We start from the raw sequence: 21,431 nt of genomic DNA, 5'->3' as shown, positions 1-21,431 counted from the left end.
TTAGCCAAGTGGCTTAATTCTTAACTTTTATATAATATATAATGATATAAAAATGGAAAATAATAATATAGAACTTTGAGGATATTTTTGGCCAACATTAATAATATTTAGTCATTTACTCTATGCTTTCATTAACTCATTAACCGGTAATTAAGTCTTTGAAAATGTTGCTTATTACAGCCACACACCCTGAACCATCCTGAATTTAATACTAACATTTCTGTTCATAAATCTAAGAAATGTAAATTAATTTAGCTTGGGTTTTTTTGTTTTTGAAGAGCAAACTGTGCCAACTAGTGATGCATGCATCAATAGCATTATATGAGAGGATTCTATTGTATTGTGTGTAGATTTGTATACTGCCTTCATCACCATAGTATTTGCGTGCCTGCCAATAGAGCTTTAAGCATCATAACTAATATCTGTCGTGTTTGTTCTCTTATCCTCTTCCCAAGGAGAAACGTGTGTGCAATGGAGTATTTTATTTGTTTTTTTGTTTATTTGTTGTTCATATATGCATAAAATATATTGACTTTTCAGGCTAGATTCCCATTTGCAAAAACAGCAGTGGTGCTGCCCTCCTTATACCAAATAGCCCAGTGCCCTAACCATTGGAGCTATGGAGTCATTTTCTCTATCACAGTAAATGTATAAGTATTTTGTATAAAGTGTGACAGTTTCAACAGGGGAGAGACCCTCAGAATAGCCAATAGCCTGGTGCTTAGCATATCTGGGGGAGCGGGGAGACCTAGGTTCAAGTCCTAGCCCCAGAGTGGAGATTGAAATTTCTGTCACATCCCAGATGAATGCCCTAATCATTGAACTACTGCATATAAAGGGTTTTGTGAATCTAGCCTTCATTTCTTTTGCTTTTATTAAAAATACTCCAAATTAAATGTTTTGGTAAACCCTAAATTAAAGTTTTAAGACTTCTTCAATTAATTGAAAATGCTAAAAAAAAAAAAAAAAAAATTGGCTTCTATTCAACCAGAGCCACATATTTTTTTATTTTTCCAGAACTATTAGCAAACCAAAAAATGAATTGGCACAGTTCTACTGAGTATGACTAAGGGTTGCAGAATCCACCTGTAATGTAAACTATCTACATACAATGCATAAAACCATTACACTCTAGTGCAATTCCTCACAGTTGGGTCTCAGAAGTATATTACAAGTTAGTAGCCATTTGTTAATTAGTGATCTTAAAAGTATTGTTTGAGTCTCTCTCCTTTGGTGTGCTATAATGTTATAAATAGTTGCAGCAACCTTGTCAGTACTTGCAGCCTCAGAAAAACAGTGGTATTGAATTTTTACTTCACATTTGCCTTTTACAGTTTATTCTGTGTCTTTACCCCAGAGTCTGCTAAACCAGTTAGTTTAAATAGAACTAAAATCAGAGAGCTATATATAGTTTAATAAAATGGATGTTCAGTCTTGAGTAGAACATCTTTGCTCCTTAGTTAAATTGATCTCTCTAATGGAATAATGCCCTTATCCCAGCTTGCAATAGTTACATCCATGGAGATATAGTCTGATAGTACAACCTTAAGCCTTCTCCTGTTTGCAAAAATATTTACTGTTTCAAGAGGAAGTAATCCTTCTTTGTCTGAAACGTATGTGTGTACACAATATATTGTTTGAAATCTTTCCATCAAAGCAGTACATTTAAATCTCTTTTGTAATATTAATCTTAGCATTGTTAAGTCATGCTGTAGTCAGATAAATAATACTGTAACTAATTGACTCTGCCAAAGGCCATTAAAAATCAAATTGTCAGCCATTTGTGAGTTTCACGAGAGCTCAGTTTGCTACTGGTTGTTTTGAAACTTTACTTGTTTAAAAGGTATTAGATGTGTTTTTGTCTGGATTAAGTGCTTTTAAAAACGTGAAATTTGAAAGCAGTCACAAGTAAATGCTTTAGGAATCCTTGCCTAAATACGTAGTTTTTACTTTAACAGAGATAGTCTGGGGAAGGAGAGCAGCAAGAGTGGGAAGGGATAACTTTTCAATATGTTTACTATATATCCTTCTTGCAGACAGCTTCTCTTAAAGTATTCTATGGAATGTGCTATAATGTGTAGAGTAATATATCTGGGGCCTTGTATGGCAAGTAGAGACAGTATGGGAGAAAGGATAATGTTTGATCTTCCCCAAGCATTCTACTTTTGGCTGGATAAGAAACTGCAAGCCTAGTTTGCCATCATTTCCTCAGTTTAAATGCTGATTATTTTACAAAAGCAAAACCAACATAACATGTAACTAACCAGGTTGTACAAGTTCTTCACCAGATTTCTTCTATGTTAAGTTTCTTTCCTCTAACCTTTATCTGTTGTTTTTGAGAATGATATCTCAGAGTGACTCTCTTACTCAGCACAGTGAGGCTTAATCCTGATGGATCATATATATTCTTACCACTATTTAATATTATTGCTACTGTTATTATAGTTATTACTACTATAATTACATTGAAAGTTGGCAGCAGAAGGCTAAGTGGGCCAAATTTTGGGCTGGCCTCAACCTGTAACCTAAAGTTATACTTGTATTTTGTGTGCAATTGGTACTTGCAAAGCATGCATTTCATTTTTAACATGAATTTGCAATTAGGGTAACAGCTAATTATCAGGTTTTCACACTCAAACCTGAATGGATAAAACTTGCAGGTATAATTATAGAGGTAAATTTTGAAACGTGACTGATTGTGTTTTCATGAGGCCACTGTGGATCCATGGTATTTAAACCTCCAGTTCTTCTTCAAGTGCTGGTTCCTATATGTATTCCTCATGTGGATACACATGTGCAGCATGCACCTGAGTTCAGAGATTTTAACAAGCTGTGTCTGTTGGTCCACATATGCTCAGTTGGTCTCCTCATGCTTCTGAGCAAGAGTAGAAGAGGCAGTACAGTTGACACCCCCCTCAGTTCCTTACCGCCGCATGGTCCTAAGTCAGATTTAATATTCTCTCTCTCTTCAGCTTTCAGAGATCCTGCAGATAAAATAGTATATAGTTTATTCTTTTTAGCTTAGTACAGCTATAGTTTTAGTGTCATTTGTGCACTTTGCTTCCCAGGAGCGGGGACTACCTCCCTGCGGTCTGGGCTTATGCCCAAAGTCCCAGGCTTCAAAAACTGCATCTCCTGCACTAGATCCTTCGGTGTCAATGATGAACACTAATGCTGTCTACTGTCTGGGTGAGACACATATTTCTTCTGTGTTTTTCGATCATTTCCACCAATAAATTGCAAACCCTGTGAGCTTCATTTTAGGAAACCCTTAATGGAGAAGGCCCTGCCCCCCTCTGATCTGGGCCAGGGAAACCCTCCTGTACACCAGCCTCAATAAATGAGCACATGCCTAGGAGCAGAGCCTTCAATTTCAAAGCCCAGAGACTCTTCCTTCAGGGCTTCCCATGAGAATAAAGGGCATTCTCATGGGCGCAAGGACAGATGCCTGTCAAGAATGTCCATAAGAGATGCGCTCCTTCCCTGAGCCGATAGAGGTTGGGTGAGCCTTCTAAAGGAGGGCAAGTTGGTGGCAAAAAGAGCTCTTCAGGTTGAAGTTGATGCAACAGATATAGCATCCAGAAGCTTGGCCACAGGTGTTTTTATGAGGAGGGATTCTTGGTTGCAATCCTTGGGCTTTCCCAGGGAAGTGAAGAATACTTTTCAGGACCTTCCCTTTGATGATTCAAACCTCTTTAATAAGAAAATGAATGACTCTTCATTCATTAAAAGACTTGAGGGTACCTTCCACTCCCTATCTGTATTCCATTACCTGCCCTCCGTCCTCTCTGCTTCTGGTCTGGTTGGATTCACCATGAGAAGAGAAATTGAGGGGACGTCAACCAGCAGTACCTCTGATATCCTCACTCGAAAACACAAGAAGACCCACTGTGCATATGAGGGCCAATGGACACTGTTCATTAAAATGCCTGGACTCGGATACATGCTCATGCATATCCATGTGTTGAATACAGATACAGACCACATATTTCAAAGGACTTCCGATATTAGTAAATAACCTCCATTTGTCATTGGTTGGTCTAATTCAGCTTTGTAATAATTGTATTTCTGTATTTTAGATTGCTGATTCTCTTTCATGAGTAGCATTTTTAATGCATATGAGTAAATCGAATATGATTGCTCCTTTTGGAAGATAATTCACTGTTCATAGATGCAGAGATACTCCGCAGAGATTAAAGGAATTCAGCCTCTGGCTAGAAACCTATGTTAGTTTTGGACTGGCTTTGTTTTCTACCTTTAAGCTATGAGTTATTTGTATTTATGAGGAATGGTGGTAGGAAGGGATCGTAGGTTAGTGTTTCGAACGGGACTAAAAGTTAGAAATTTGGGGTTTTGTCTCAATTCTGCCACTGAGTTACTGTGTAATCTTAATTGCATTCTGTGCCTGTTTTGCACCTGTAAAATGGGAGATAGCTTCTATTTACTACTGTTTGTAAAGATCTTTAATATTCTTAAATGAAAGCTGATGTAGATGCATAAAGCATTATTAAAATTACTGAGCTTGAATTGTCAACATGATATTCTAGACTGATGCCTTTCATGTTTTTAGACAAATCTTAGTAGAATTTGTTTTCTTAGAATGACACTTTTTTTCCTCCCTGTCTCCAGGTCTATTATTAGCAGAAGATTTTTCTGTATAGTTGGCACACTGTACCTATATCGGTGTATTACGATGTATGTAACTACATTGCCAGTACCCGGTATGCATTTCAACTGTTCTCCAAAGGTAAGTTTTTCTCACCGCAATTCCATTTTGTAGCTTCTGTTCTTTTTCCTTTTCCACACGCCAGAGATCCTTAATAACTGTGAACAGCCCTGTTGATTGTAACTCTCATATAAGTTGGAATGGCAAGGACGTTTTTTCACAGATCGTCAATGCTGCGAATTTGTCAACCCGGGTGCTAGCTGTCGAACAATGCAAAGCACTCCCTTCTCAGGCCTAATTGACAGTGTTTGTATCAATTTTTAACTATTTTGATTAGGGGTGTGACTTTTTTGTTTTGTTTTTTTTTACTGACAGTGGAATCTGTACATCCTATAATGATATGCAGTTACTGATGTAGAGGTGCCACATACCACAGTAGCTTACTTCTAGAGCTGAGCAAAATTTGAAACTTCCATCTCATGGGAAATTCCAGTATTTCAGCATTTGTGTTTTCATCCCGAATTGAAGAGAAAAGTTAACATTTGGAAAATTTTCATGGAATTAAATATTCCAAAAAACTTGATTTCAAAAATATTAAAATGTTTTCTCCTTTTTCAATCGAAACAAAACCTTTCATCATTCCTGAAATCACAGTGTTTAATTTCTGTTGGTTGAACTCAGGTAGGACGCTTCGTTGCAAGTTAGTTTGACATTAAACTGTATTTCCCCATTGTGGCGCATTGACACATATAATCATAGAAGATTAGGGTTGGAAGAGACCTCAGGAGGTCATCTAGTCCAATTCCCTGCTCAAAGCGGGACTAACCCCAACTAAATCATCCCAGCCAGGGCTTTGTCATGCGAGGCTTTAAAAACCTCTAACGATGGAGATTCCACCACCTCCCTAGCTAACTCATTCCAGTGCTTCACTACCCTCATCCTGAAATAGTCTTTCCTAATATCCAACCAAGACCTCTCCCTCTGCAACTTGAGACTATTGCTTCTTGTTCTGTCATCTATCACCACTGAGAACAGCCTAGCTCCATCCTCTTTGGAACCCCCCTTCAGGTAGTTGAAGGCAGCTATCAAATCCCCTTTCCCTCTTCTCTTCAGCAGACTAAATAAGTTCCTTCAGCCTCTCCTCATAAGTCATGTGCCCCAGCCCCCTAATCATTTTCATTGCCCTCCACTGGACTCTCTCCAATTTGGGGGGCCCAAAACTGGATGCAGTTCTCCAGATGTGGCCTCACCAGTGCAAATAGAGTGGAATAATCACTTCCCTCAATCTGCTAGCAGTGCTCCTACTAATGCAGCCCAATATGCATTTAGCATTCTCGGCAACAAAGGCACACTGTTGACTCAAATCCAGCTTCTCGTCCACTGTAATCCCCAGGCCCTTTTCTGCAGAATTGCCGCTTAGCTAGTCGATCCCCAGCCTGTAGCAGTGCATGGGATTCTTCCATCCTAAGTGCAGGACTCTGAACTTGTCCTTGTTGAACTCATCAGATTTCTTTTGGCCCATCCTCCAATTTGTCTAGGTCACTCTGGACCATATCCCAACCCTCCAGTGTATCTACCTCTCCCCCCCAGTTTAGTGTCATCCACGAACTTGCTGAGAGTGCAATCCATCCCATCATCCAGATCATTATTGAAGATGGTGAACAAAGCCAGCCCCAGGTCCAACCCCTGGGGAACTCCGCTTGATATTGACTGCCAACTAGACATCGAACCGTTGATCACTACTTGTTGAGCCCGATAATCTAGCCAGCTTTCTATCCACCGTATAGTCTATTCAATCCATTTTTCTTTAACTTTCTGGCAGGAATACTGTGGGAGACCATATCAAAAGCTTTGCTAAAGTCAAGATATATATGTCCACCACTTTCCCCATATCCACTGAGCCAGTTATCTCATCATAGAAGGCAATCAGGTTGGTCAGGCATGAGTTGCCCTTGGTGAATCCATATTGACTGTTCCTGATCACCTTCCTCTCCTCCAAGTGCTTCAAAATGGATGCCTTGAGGACCTGCTCCATGATTTTTCCAGGGACTGAGATGAGACTGACCAGTGTGTAGTTCCCCAGATTCTCCTTCTTCCCTTTTTTTAAAGATGGGCACTATATTTGCCTTTTTCCAATCATCCGGGATGTCCCCTGATCACCACGAGTTTTCAAAGATAATGGCCAATAGCTCTGCAATCACATGAGCCAACTCCCTCAGCACCCTTGGGTGCATTAGATCTGGCCCTATTGACTTGTGCAAGTCCAGCTTTTCTAAATAGTCCTTAACCTGTTCTTTCACCACTGAGGTGAACATGGAAGTTGTATTTTGGGAGCCTGTTGGGCTCTATTCTCCGAAGGACCAAGCTTTACAGCTGGACTATATCTGCGATTCACGAGTCCCCATACAGTTTCATCAAAGGGGAGTCCAGAGGGCATTGTGGGATTTGTAGTCCTCCATAGAGCCTGACCTCCATAGAGGTCATTTGTAGTCCTCCATAGAGCCTGTAGGTCCCATGAGGCAATGCACTAGTAGGAAAGTGCAGTGTGATGGGGCAAGGCCAGATGGCTATAGAAAAGTAGTGGGAGATAGATATATTAGCTCCAGGATAAACAAATCCCTGGTACCAGGATAAGTGAAATGACAGCTGCTCCAGGTCATTTAAGACACCTGGGGCCCATTAAGAACTTTCCAGAAGGCAGGGAGAAGGCTAGGTTGATTGGGACACCTGAAGCCAATCAGGGGCTGGCTGAAACTAGTTAAAAGCCTCCCAGTTAGTGAGGTGGGTGTGCATGTCAGGAGCTGTGGGAGGAAGTTGTGATGTTGGAGAGACTGAGTAGTACACACCATATCAGGCACAAGGAAGGAGGCCCTGAGATAAGGGTGAAGTGGAGCTTGAGGAAGTGAGGACTGCTGTGGGGGAAGTAGCCCAGGGAATTGTACATGTCATGTTTCTAAAAGGTCAGCTACCATAGCTGCTACTATTAGAGTCCCTGGGCTGGAGCCCGGAGTAGAGGGTGGGCCTGGGCTCTCCCCCTGATTAATCATTGAGACTGGGAGACAACAGAGACTGTACGAGGAAGGATACCTTCTCCTCACCTCTCTTGCTGGCTTATGATGAAAATGGCTCAGTAGACTGTGACCCTTGTTTCTAGAGAGAGAAGGGTTACATCAGCCTCTGAGGCTAATGAAATCTGCCAGGAAATGCAGGACCCCCAGAAGCAAGGACAGAGCTTTGTCACAACAGTTTAATGTTTTGTAGATTTGATTTGAAACGAAGCATTTCAGGTTAGTTAAACAAAGTAAAATATTCCAATTTGTATCAAACTGACCCAATGAGAAATATCTTGTTTCCATTTTTCTAATAGAAAATCAAAGAGTCTTTGAAAAACAGAAATTTTCCAATAAACAAAATTAGATTTTGTGGACAGTAAATTTTCCATCTTAATGATTTTCTTATGGCAAATTCCCACCCAGCTCTACTTACTCCCCTAAATTTACAAGACTAAGCTATCCTAGTATAAGCACCTTTTATATGGGTATAATTGCATCTGCACTAGGGGAGTTGTACTATACCAGTTTGAAACCAATATAATTTAAGCGATACAAAAACTGAAGACAAGCTGTAGTGCTCGCTCACTCTCTCCATAGCATTCCTATCCCTCACCAGCCTAGATGTTAATTATGGTAATTATTAAGCTTGAGAGAAATAATCTAATCAGCCTATTTGAAACCTCCCCTGTACAAGCTCTCTACGGCTTCATCCACGTTTTTCTGTATTGGTGAAACTCCACTTCCAGAGCAGAATTAGTTGATAGGCCATCTTAAAAATCCAAAACCCCTTAACCTACTGTACAGTAGTATTGCTACTGTTCTTTTATGGGTGGAACTGCACTAATGCAGAAAAATGCCGACATGTTGTTAAAGTAGACAAACCAAAAATGTTTGGTTTCAAATAGAGAAAATGTTCCAATGAGTGTGCTGAACAGTGATGGAAATTAGCACTGCTTATATGATGACAGTGTAGTCTTTGCCAAATCGTATGTGGCTGCTTGGAGACATAAGTCTTTGTAAATGGAGGAATGGGTAGGGACATGAGAAGGAGAAATCAGCAACATGTGTAATCAGTCAGTTAAACAGTGAGCCACTATAACTACAAAAAGAAAACAGATACTATAATTCCAAACTGAGTAAATCTGCCATTTCTGAAAAGGAACATTCTTTATTTCAACAGAAATTAGGCAGATTTTCCAACGTTTTAAGTGACCTTTTATAACAAGGACTAACCTGCAATGTACTGCATTACTGCAGAGTTTTGATATATTTATTAGCTTCTCTTGATCTTTCTCAGGACTTCCTTGTAAAATACAGAACATTTTCAATCCCAAAAATCCCTTGTCATCTCCTTATCTGAGTCAAACATAATTTGAAAGAAATGATTTGGTGTTTGGGAGCATTCTAGGCTTTTATGGGTAATGCGGGAAGTGTTTATAATCATCATGAAAGATGCTAAACAGATCCTTAACATTAGAACTGTCTGAAAAGTACAATTCATGCCTTCTGTTGAGTTTTTAAAACAAGAATGATCTCTAAAATAAAGAAATGTTAGTCTTCAGAAGACAAATGTATTCAGTAGTGACTGGTTTAAGTAGTACATGTTTTGTTCTAATTATTAGATGGTTACCATGGCTACTTTAGGCTGTGAACCTCTTTAAAATTAGATTAAGATACAGCATGAAGAATTACCTGATTACTACACTAATCCATTAGATCCTAGCTGGTTAATATACTAAGCCATTATATCCTACGCTTCCGGGTAGTTTGTGGGCATGCAATACAGTCTTTTCTTTGAGTGACTAATATACCCCTGTTATGCTTGCAACAAAGTGTAAAAAAAATTCCATTACTTCCATTAGTGGCCTCCTTTGAATGAATTAAAATAAAATATCTGATCAGAGTCACTCCAGCAGGTGTGAGCAGCCCAGGCAGTATCTCACGAACACTCCATAAAAGAGTTAGTGATCTTCTGGAAGGAGCCAAAACCTTTGTTTGGAGGGGGAGTGGAATCTTCAGAAACAGATTTTTAAATATATATATATATGGTGCATTCCAAAGGCAAAACAAAACAAAACAAATCTCCAGAAGTATCTTTGAGCCTAAATCATTCATTGCATAGATAGTTTAAACATCAAGATGAAGGGATAAACCCAGTCAGATATGTAGAAATCTACCTGGCCCTTCCACCTACTGTTTGAATTGAAGTAAATTTGTGTGCGTGCACACATGCACACACGCATGCACATGCAGCTCCTCTGTAGGCTACACTAGTTGAATTTCTTTCAAAATGAAAAGTGGAAGCTAATGTTCTGAGGCCTCTTAGATTTTACAGTCCAACTGGTTGTGGTTTGCTGGCAGTGAAACCCACTCCAGTGAGCCAGAGAAGGCTTGTCAGACTGACAGTGCTGCTAGGAAAGGGGAGTAAGTCCCAGGACAAAGTTGGTATATGGATACTTCAATGCATCCATGTGTTCCAGGGAGCACAGGTGGACAGAGGTCAACAGTAGAATCATGAGGAGAGGAAAGGGCTAACTGTAAAAGATGGCCACGGGTCAGCCTTGTTCTTCTCATTGATAATCCCTTGTGCTTGGGGTGGAAGACGGGGTTTCCATGCCAGTGGGCCAGCTGAAGCTAGAGGGAGATAGTAAGCCTCTGAAGAACCAGAGCTTCATCAGAGGTCAGAGAAGCCTGTACACTGTTTCTTGCTTCAGACAGGGGGCAGGGAGACACGGCAATGCCGAACCCTTAACTCCAAACTTATACTTCCCACATGAAAGAACAGCATGTCATACGCTTTTCCATTTATGTCTGCTATAAATATAAATTATAGTGTTGCTGAAAAAGGTTAAGCTTTTCATTACAGTGTGAGTTGGATGAATTTGGTGAGTCTCTTGTGTGTCTGTATCCTTGGGAGAGGTGTGAAGTATGTTTAATGTTGTGACTGGATGTTAAAGTATTATAAACAAGTTTTCCAGATCTTGTAAGTTCTTTTTGTATTGTGTATTTGTGTGAATATGTTTTGCTCTTAACAGTTTTAGCTGGTTTTTAATAAGCTTTTGTTTGTGGAAACAGTCTGAATGTGTCTAGTTTGTGGTAATACTTCATCAATCATCTTTCTATTTAATAAAATGTTTTTGGAAACTCTGCCACTCTGCCTTTTTTTTTAAAGCTTCTTTCCTGTCTTTCACATCACACTTTTCTTTCATTTTGTAGTTATTAACGTTTGGCTTCTTCCATTGTTCAGTACTCATTACCTATTTGTCCCTTGCTAACACTTTTCTTCCCCTCCGCTACCCCCGCACCTATTTCTTCTTCCTTGCATTCTCTGTATTGTCTCCTCCATTCCTTCAGTTATTATCTCTCCATTTCTTATTCTTCTTCTCTCCATAATCTCACTTCTTCCCAATCTCCCTCTTTCTTCTTTTTTCTAACATGTCTCCCCAGCCTTTCCACATACTCACCTTACCCATCCTAGTCATCCCAATGCATCTGAATACTTGTGATAGGCAGGAGAATTTTGCTTCAGTCATAGACCACTGTGTCAATTTCTCTTTCCCTATCCTTGTTGCAGAGGGGGTTACTGCAAAAAATAGGTTTTTCAGTCACTCTTCAGAGGAGTGTAATGAACACACTTCCTTCCTCTTCCTTTTTTGGAGAGATAGGAGCGTATAGATAGTTCGCAGATTGACTTTCCCCAGGAGACAGCTAAGGCACCAGCCTTCAGTTTTTTGTACATTGGTGGGATTAGTGAACAACAGCCAGTAAGTGATAGTGTTTCCTCATCTTCTGTGTGAGAGCTGCTCTACCTTCCTGAATACTAAGCAGCCTGGTAAAGGAGGCACTGAATTGTATTAAATCTGTGCCTAGATGGCCTGGCTCCACAGCCAGAGGGAAATGGCCATACCACAAAGTGAGCAAATGTACAGTTATCTAGCACTCACTGCACATACGACCAATGTCCTATTTCCGCCAACTTTGCGGAACTCTCTTTGCGCCAACTTGTGGAAATGATACAACAGAGATGGAAATGGTGTACATAATTTATGGAGGCATTTCCAACACTGGATACACTGGATGGTGGCCATATGAGGAGTGGGTAATAATAGGGGAATATGGGTAACCAGAACTATAAAGCTTTACAGCTCTTCTTTATGCAGAAACCATTGTGTCAAATTTCAGATGTTATCACACCACATTGAATGTTAAGGTGGTATTTACTGTTCAGTCAATCTCATTAAATTGGACAATTCATCCAATTTACTATTGGATTAATTTCTGTAGGAACAGCACTGTTACTAAGGGACTTTATTTAATTCATCTTAATTGTTTACAGTTTATCATTATCAAATTAAAAGGAAAATGGGAGGTTACCAGATTTAATGAAAACACCCAAAAATTGCAGTCTGTAGCTGGAAGAATTTGATACTTATTTTTTGTGGAGGCATTGGGCTTCAGAATATTTGTTAGACGAGATTTTTTCAAAGAAAAGAGACATAGGTATGTAAAGAACATTTTTGCAATCTGTGGCATTCAGTGTATAGGATTTTACTGGTGCTACAGATAGATGTTCCTGCTGCTTGATCTGCTTAATGCAGTGGTTCCCAAACTTGTTCCGCCGCTTGTGCAGGGAAAGCCCCTGGCAGGCCGGGCCGGTTTGTTTACCTGCCATGTCCTCAGGTTTGGCCGATTGCGGCTTCCAGTGGCCGCCGTTCGCTGCTACAGGCCAATGGGAGCCGCTGGAAACAGCGGCCAATACGTTCCTTGGCCCGCGCTGCTTCCAGCAGCTCCCATTGGCCTGGAGCAGCGAATGGCAGCCACTGGGAGCTGTGATTGGCTGAACCTGTGGATGAGGCAGGTAAACAAACTGGCCTGGCCCACCAGGGGCTTTCCCTGAATAACCGGCGGAACAAGTTTGGGAACCACTGGCTTAGTGTGTCATCTTGTAATCCCAGAAAACTATTTCATGTTTTTTTAGCTATTGTGTTTATATTCCATTGCTGTAGATGTTTGAATTTTTATTGTGATTTTTTCTTTGTGTTGGTCCATTATTCATTGGAAGAAGTATGTAAGTTGCATGATAGCTCATGTAGTAACATAACCTATTTTTTTCCCTCCACAAACACATCTGTTTGCCAATAGAAACCAGTGTAGCTCCAAAAAACCCTGTATTCTAGGAATTGGATTTAGGCAAGACTATATACATTTGAATAATCTGTCAGTTCTGTATTTTGACTGCCTGACCTTAGCTTCTGGGTTCTCTCTCATTCTTAGAAAATAAGCTAAATTTGGAAGACCTTTTACTATTGCTGTACAAATTATTTGCCTGGTTGACTTAATTCTTTTGCCATTCATATGTGAGAAAGAGTGACCACTTCACTATTTTCTGGAGATGTAGCTGTAAAGGAGATAGAAAAGCTGTTTTGCTAGGAGTTGTTTTCCTGTTTTCCCAGGATTCCACAATATATATACGGGGCTTACAAAGCATTCTCAGTTATAGTTGTGTAGCTACCATTGAGAAAACTAAACAATTACCTGAATTTAAAGCTCCCATTAGAATATTTTTTCCTTACAGTAATGAACAATGTTGAATGTTGCCGGAAAAACATCTGCACAAGAATGTCGTAAACGGCAGCACTTATAAATATTTATGAATACCAGAGAAAATGATTTCATGTTACCTATTTTAGTGTTACCATAACTGATAGTGCTCTAAAATCATGGCACATTAATTGCTAGATGTAATAGCAGTACCTATGGAGTTATTGCTTTGATCCAGTATAACACCAAAAAGATATGTCATGTTGATTATTTTAATTTAAAGTGAATGAGTTAAGTCTGGCTATTTGTTAGTTTCTTTTCTCCCCAAACCGTTAGCTATTTGCAGAGAAAGGGGAAGGCCCTGATCATTTGTTCTCTTAGGGAAGTCTCCATAATTTTTGGTTTCCTATCTTAGAAAATATAAATCTATTTAATTAGAGTAACACTGTATGCATTTTCATCCCAGTAATGTTTTCTCCATGTTGTAATCCCAAAACAATTCATTTATTTTTTCACCATTTTTATGTATTGTAGTCTTAAAGTCTCATTGTTATGCCCCAAAGATATTTGGCAGTAGTCTTTGGAACCAGTTGGTTTTTTTTCTCATTAAATAGCTCATGTGTAAAGTTACCGAGATAAAGGGTCTGATCACACAAATTAGTAAGCATCCTCAAGTCCTATTAGCATCAATGGGAGTCAGGCTTGTTCAGCATTGAATTGGAGATGCTCTCATAATATGTTAATTTTTCATATCTTTAATGCAGTATGAAATAATCTTGGTTAAATATGTTCTTCTCTTCTTCCACCAGCTTTTTGGAGATTGGGAGTCTCACCTGAGGAGGATAATGAAATTGCTTGCTGGAGGGGGGTTATCTATCACAGGATCCCACAACATGTGTGGTGACTATCTGTACAGCGGCCACACAGTCATGTTAACACTTACGTATTTATTTATCAAAGAGTGTAAGTTCATTACAATGTTTATGGAATTTAATTTTGTATATAATTAATGATTAAAGAATGTTCACTGTCTTGATCCATTAATAGAATTAGAGTGAAAAACCCAGCTTGTTCAAGTCTATTCAGTAATGTAAGACAATAAAATATGCTTTGACTAAGAAAACAGGTGAAAATGGAATAACACTACTGTATGATTTATACTTGGATTATTCATTCTTATTAAAGTATATTTTGACTAGAACATGATATAAAACATACTTCACGCTCAGTGAATATAGTGCTTTTGTCCAAGTATTTCAATCTTTTAACAGCACAAGCCTCACAATACCTCAATTTAATAGGTAAATATTAGCATACTTGTTTTGCAGAATGGGAAATGTGGCACAAAAAAACTAAGTGACTTTCCCAAAGATACTGGAAGTTGTATGCATACAATTGAAGGGATGATCAAGCCCAAAAGTTTACGTATACACAAAATCTGGTAGGGAAGAGGAAAAAGGAAAAAAGGAATTACAGTCGCCATGTAGTATGTATAATTACAATCCCAAAGTACTTTATAAGGTTATACATACTTCTGTTTTTATAGACTGAGATAAACTAGCCAAATAGTCACAGGTGTAATTTTTTGGGGATTCAATTAGTGTTTCCTTTTTTTAGTATCTGACTGTTGTCGGTTGGCATGCGTGTTGCTCTCTCCGTATGCTATCCCAGCTCTGCAAAGAGAGTTGGTTCAGCAGTCCTTGATAGTACTATCCAGAAAGAAAGACCCCACATGCACTGTTCAGTGACAAAGATTTATTGCTGTCAAGGCACAGTACTAGTGGTTACAAGTATGCAAACACAAGTGCCCAATGGGAAGGAGTGGTAGTCAGCAGCCAGAGTCTCCTGTCCCCTAGGCCACATAAAGGGTTATGGTGAACTACCCCAACATTTGTAGACTAACAACTTATGTACCACCTTATGTATTCCATGACATCTGCTTGTTACTTCTCCTTGTATCTTGCTCCAAGCATCTCGGCTAAACATCCCTATTTATCACTTTTGTCAAACCCTCTTATCTGGTGTCAGGATGAACTCGGGCTAATTTTTGTAGAGCGTGTTTACACACATACCCAGTATCTGTTGCTTCTTAGGAGCCTGTGTTTTAGCAACACTAGCAATACTTTTGCCAAGGTCTTGTGTCAGACAGTAAACTTGTAGCATCTGCTGTAATACATGGCTTGACTTCGGTTCATGACATGCCTTAACTTTGATGACTGTGGTTCAAGCTTCAGATCTTACAGCAGGCCCAGTGCTCCAGATTCTCGCTCTCTCTCCCACACCTATGAATACATTTTAAAAAAATATACTGATTACTTTTCAAATTGAGAAGTAAACATTAAATATTTTGTTATTTTGCAATCAAAGTCTTATTGTGCAATTCACGTGCACAGTTGTTGTTGTCTAACAGTCTATTGCTTCTAATTATAAATTACTGGCTTCCAGAGTAATAAATTAGTGTTTTTAAGTAATGTTATCAGCACTCTTTTAAATAGTGATTAAATGGTGATTATTTTTCTTGCTTTCAGATTCACCTCGGCGACTTTGGTGGTATCATTGGATTTGTTGGGCTCTTAGCATAGTTGGGATGTTCTGTATTCTCTTGGCTCATGACCACTACACTGTGGATGTGGTGGTGGCTTACTACATCACTACAAGACTTTTCTGGTGGTATCACACAATGGCCAATCAGCAAGTGAGTTTTCACCCAAATATTTGGTTCTCCTTGGTTCTTCATCTCCTTCTTAAGAACGTCAATAGATGAATTATGATATGTTGTTTTGAGACTTTTAACCAGGAAATATGAATGGATTGTTCTCCCCTCACATTGTGCCTTAAGGGAGAGAACAGAAGACAAACCCCAAGAATTCCTAAAATCCAAACTTGTATAGAACACTTAAAATAAAAAACTACAGAACTTCCAGTGATGGCAGAGAAGCATGACAGGTTTATTCTTCCCTGCCAGTGGGGCTCCATCACTCTTATCTTGATCACCAAAAATGTGGGAAAGCCTGCCCGCCAAACAAGCAGTCCACCTTCATTTTTTATTTAATTTTCACTTTTGAAGGATGTGTGTTTTTGAATTTTGGGCAAGGTGAAGAAAGCAAAATTGTCCACTCTTATGGTATTAGGGATGTGGAGTGGGTAGAGAAATTTGATTTTTTACAACTCTGATGCTCAAAAATCAGAAGACAGACCTAAATTTATTTTTGTTTTAAAATCTCATTATTTTACTGCTACTGTCATGTGTTTGAGGGTCTTGTAGAGTTAAACCGATAGCAATGTTGACTGACTTATTTTTAATTTAGTCTGCCAAGGTTCAGTAATGTAGAGTCCCGGTTTAAATGGAAAATCCATTGACTGACTTCAGACTTGGGCAAAAATTTAGTGCCTATTTTTACTCAAAACTATTTGCTGATCTTCAGAAAATCTAAGATAGGAATGGAGTCTCTTTTGATCTAAGATAATAGGTCAGTGTAAAAGTACTATATTTGGAAAATTGATTATATATCCTTTAACACATAGTCTCCTTATATGCCTGCTATGGCTCCAGTTCAGCATAGCACTTGAGCACATGCTTATTCAGGGCCTACATGCAGTGCTGAAGTATGAATGTTCTGTGAATCATCAATGTTCCATAATTTCTAGGTTATACCCAAAGCTTCTGACTAGAGGGAATAAATATATATATATATTTATATATTTGTTGGAAAGAAAGCTGCTAGATGTTGGTTCATGACATGAGAAGATGGCAATATATGGTCTTGACAATTAATGCCAGCAGCAAAATTGTTTTAAGTTGATAATATAAAAAGTAATGCAAGCTTAAGGGATTACAGTACGTTTTATATTATAATACAAACCTCGTACTGATAGGTTTACTGCTGTCAGAAAAAGGAATCAATGCATTTTGTAACTGTAAACTAGTGAAGTGAAAGCTAACTTAAAGCACAATGGTGGAAATTACACTACAAAAGTCTTATTATGGGAAACGCTCTACTTTGTTGAACAGAAAAACATTGGTTATCCTGTCATCCAATTTTCACAGTAATGATATATCGGCATATATTGGTTCTGGGAATCATTTAAGTGTGTTTGGGAATAGAGACTAAAGGTAATCCATCAAATCTTGTGTGTTTTTGATACCAGCTGGCCCAGGCAGGATGGTTCTTTTGCGATGGAAGACTTATATAGTAGCAATGGTTGTGGACTATTGAGTTTACGTTCAGCTGAGGAATAAATCATTCTCTAAATGTCCTTTCACTTTGTCTTGGGTGCCCTTACTCGACATCCAGTTGCAGCAACTGTGATACTTCATTAGCCATTTCAGGGTGATTGAATAGCAGTACTGTACAGTTTGGGAATATGGAGGCTCAGGATTGACTTCAGAGGACTTGGGTACTTCAGTCTTTTTCATGAAGAGTAGGAGAACTCTAGATAGGAAGAAATCATCTTTATGGTATAGATCGGGTGTGTGATATTAGTTCTGTAGTCTTGTCAAGAATCTTATCCACAAGACAAGGCACAAGACAAGGGGTCTACATCACAGTTCATGCTGTATAACACAAGGTAAATTGGTAATATGATTATTGTCATCCATGATCATGGATTATACCTCTATTTTCACTGTATTACTGAGAGCTGGTTCAATTACAGTACAACATCATCATTTTCTCCTGTCCAGTATGTGGTTCAGCATTAGCCCATATGCAATTTGGAAATTGGCACCGCTGTGCTGACTGCATCTGACTGTAGATGAAGGAGGTCTCCCATTTCTAACCTGGATTCACTGGAATGGGTCTATCTTGTCTATGAGCCTCTAGAGATGGAACGAAAATGAAATATGTTATATGGGCCACTTGCTTATATTTCCTACTTGGGCTAATATGGTGCTTGCCCAGTTTGGCACTGGAATCACTAATTCATCGAACCTTCCAAACAGCATGGTTGCTGTGCTGCCTCAGTGTCTGTCCAAAAGTTGACGTGGTTGAACTATAGCTGACTTAAATTGACCCAAGACAAGAGTCAAGAGATGTTTGCAGATTAGAGAAAGCAAAAAGAGGTTATGGCAGAGGTTGTTAGCCCCTTTAACTATATTGGGTATGTCTTTCTTTTGTTACTGAAGACATGTCTACACTGTCCCACAGTTTAGACTAAGGAGTGATGTGAATAGCAGCGCACACCAAAGTACTGCACTGTTAACTCCCCCATGTGGATGCAATAGTCACAAATGTAAAGGTGCTGAGTTCTCACTGATGCAACATTTGTGTGACTTCAGGACCTTTAATTTTGCTCCCACAGCTTTTACCAGGGGAGCACTACTACTGACATCACCCGTTAGTCCAAACTGTGGGGCAGTATAGACATGCCCTGGAGTTGGCAATCCTAGATTATGTTGATTCCTTACTTGTTTCTGGATTCCCAGATGATTCCAGAAGCCAAGTGTGCTTTTTGCTAGTTTGTGACTTTTTTCCCTATCAGGTATGAATCTCTCCAGAGTCATTCATGCTTCAATAACCTCCAGACTGGGTTGCTGAAAAGCTAAGGGTTAACCACTTAGAAACTTTACCTACTGCATTGCTTGAACACCAAATTATTTACTGGTGTTTCACACAAGAAACATGCCTGTGCTCCATAAAACTAGCTTGCTTTATACATTGCATTGTTACAGATGTTTCTTTTAATCTGGAAAGTTCTTCATAGTTTGGATCTTCCAGCTGTCTATAAAAATTCTCTCACCTAGGACAACTCCTTGACAGTTGAGACTTGATGTTAGTGTGGAACTGACAACCCCTAGAGGACAGAGATTTCTCATAGGGCTCCCAAATCCATAACTTGCTTACTCACTTGGCCCAGTGGAGCTGCAGTTTGACTATTAGGACATGTTCAAGGAGAGTTTTTCGGGGGCAGTGGAAAGGAAGCATGTGAAAAACAATTATTTTTATCAAGCTGAAGTTTTGTCAATGTAGGTTGGTTTTGGTATGTGTTCATATTTTTAATGTAAATGTGCGTAGAGATAGGAGGCAGGTACTATGTAAATTTAAACAATAAATTTGTGGAGAATTGCAGAAGATGGTGCCAAACAGAGTGCATTAAAGTAATGAAAGAAATTGCTGTGCTTGTTGGTAATTATTTTTTCCTAATTATCTTTGTGCAGGTGCTAAAAGAAGCTTCCCAAACTAACCTCCTTGCACGGGTGTGGTGGTACAGGCCCTTCCAGTACTTTGAAAAGAACGTTCAAGGAATTGTACCTCGTTCTTACCACTGGCCCTTCTCCTGGCCAGTGCTGCATCTCGGTAGGCAAGCTAAATATGGCAGATTGGTGAATGACACATAACAGCTGTAAAAAGTGGGGGGAAAGGAACTGTCCAAAGTGCTCAGAACTCCATGAGCGAAGATGCCATAAAAAAGTGAACTGCTCCCTAATCTTTTATCTTTTAACCATTAGCTTCAGCTAACCTGTTCAGTTACCTGGAAAGCACTGTGATCTTTTTTTTCCTCTCCAAAGGATCTGCGTTGGACAACAATAAAGAAAATTTAACTTATCATGCACTGTATACATTTCTTGTTAATAGATTTGGGATTTACATTACCCATCACCATGTTCCTTTGTATATGATGCAACAGCATAAATGAAAACTTTTATATCATAGGTTCTGGTCTTTCCAGTCACATCTGGGAATAAAACATATTATTTTCTTGGGAAAACATACTTTTCATATCTCTTGCCCCAAAGATTGGGCTGTAAGCCATTTTCTAGCAAATGTCTATATGAAGGTTTCTAAATACCTGACTGGGGAAAAATTAAAACTCTTTCTACCTGTTACACCATTTCAAATAAAATGATAAGACACAGAAAGGTTTAGTAACTTTTCATTTTGTAAAATCTGCAGTGACAGTGTCAAAAAGTGCAAAAAATAATATTCTGTTGTAAAGTGATTTTCTAAGTATTTCCTAACTTTATTTTTCAAAATATGTATGAAAACTAAATTTAAAAAGATTTTTACATGTCAGAGAAAAGAGAGTTAAAATAAAAAAAATGTTTCTTGGAAGAGAGAGATTTGTCTGTTTCTAGTGCCTTTCTTGTCTTGATTGTATGGTCAGTAGGCAGTCTTAGATGTTCTTATTTAAAATAAAATATTCCATGAAAACAATTATATGTACTGTATACATTAATAAATTTTACATTTATAACTAAATTAAACTGGAAATTTACTTAAAATGTTGAAATTGCTATTAGTAGGGAAAAACCAAATCAAAGGCTCAGATCTTGTTCACACATTGTGGGCAGGTCATAGTAAAATGTAAGATTTAAATTATCTTATATATATTATATTATGATTTTATTATCTACTCAGTAGCTGGATTTTAACTGTCAAGACAACAGCCATGGATTCCCTTTTTCAGGAGTTTTATAGCTGATCACTGACTTCAAATTGAATAGTTTCTCCATCCTTTAATGAAAATGTTGTTGAAAAACAACAACAAAAATCTATTTCTTTAAAATATATTTGTGCAGAAGCTGCATGTACCTCTAAGTTTCACTCCTACCATACATACTGTATGTTTGGGGAAGTATTCTCTGATATCCTTGCCAATGTGCAGAACAAAATAGATTTTTAAGAATGAAGAAGATATCCGTTCTGTATTTTATGTGAAGCAGAGTTATCTTCTATAGGGTTTTTGTGTATTCACAAGGTGATATTTGTATTGTAAAACAATAATGGTGAAGGAAAATAAAGAGACTTTTAAAAAATGTATTTTCTTTTATCTTTTCAATATGTCTTAAATTTAATGGTAGGTGTACACTCTAGAGCCTTGTCTTTACTTTTCTGTGTTTTATTGAATGGACTCAGAATTGGACTTTATCAAAACAGCATTCATTTTTAGCCAGTGTTCACATTTTACAAGTCAGTGCATTAATGCTATGGAATAGTAGTAATATTTAAAAGTCTAATAGGATGTCTGACAGACCTCCATGTGCTGTTCAAGGATCAATTGTGATCCACAATGAGGAATTGCTTCAAGCTCCTAGGTGAATCTACCACTCTGAGGTTCACCATCTGGACAAGTTAGTATGGATCTCAGACAAGGTTGTCATCTCTGAATTGGTGCATGTGCCAGGACAACGTATGCAGGGCTTCCCCTCATCAGGAATCCACCTCCTCCTT

General features: G+C 38.6%; 1 protein-coding gene across 23 annotated transcripts in view; it reads left to right on the top strand.

The window, feature by feature from the left end:
* The window catches only part of SGMS1 (sphingomyelin synthase 1), a 205,689-nt gene extending 184,669 nt beyond the window's left edge, over positions 1-21,020 (top strand). For all 23 annotated transcript variants that reach the window (XM_043520042.1, XM_043520047.1, XM_043520041.1 and 20 more), the window contains 4 exons: positions 4,630-4,747; positions 14,070-14,223; positions 15,789-15,955; positions 19,418-21,020. In XM_043520042.1, the coding sequence (XP_043375977.1) occupies positions 4,630-4,747; positions 14,070-14,223; positions 15,789-15,955; positions 19,418-19,597 (619 nt within the window). In that variant the 3' untranslated portion in view covers positions 19,598-21,020. The remainder of the gene's footprint in view (positions 1-4,629; positions 4,748-14,069; positions 14,224-15,788; positions 15,956-19,417) is intronic.
* Positions 21,021-21,431: the final 411 nt, after the last annotated feature.

This window comes from Dermochelys coriacea, chromosome 7 (assembly GCF_009764565.3).
Source record: "Dermochelys coriacea isolate rDerCor1 chromosome 7, rDerCor1.pri.v4, whole genome shotgun sequence".
In the NCBI taxonomy this organism is placed as follows: Eukaryota; Metazoa; Chordata; order Testudines; family Dermochelyidae; genus Dermochelys; species Dermochelys coriacea.
This window is presented reverse-complemented; position numbering and strand designations above follow the sequence as displayed.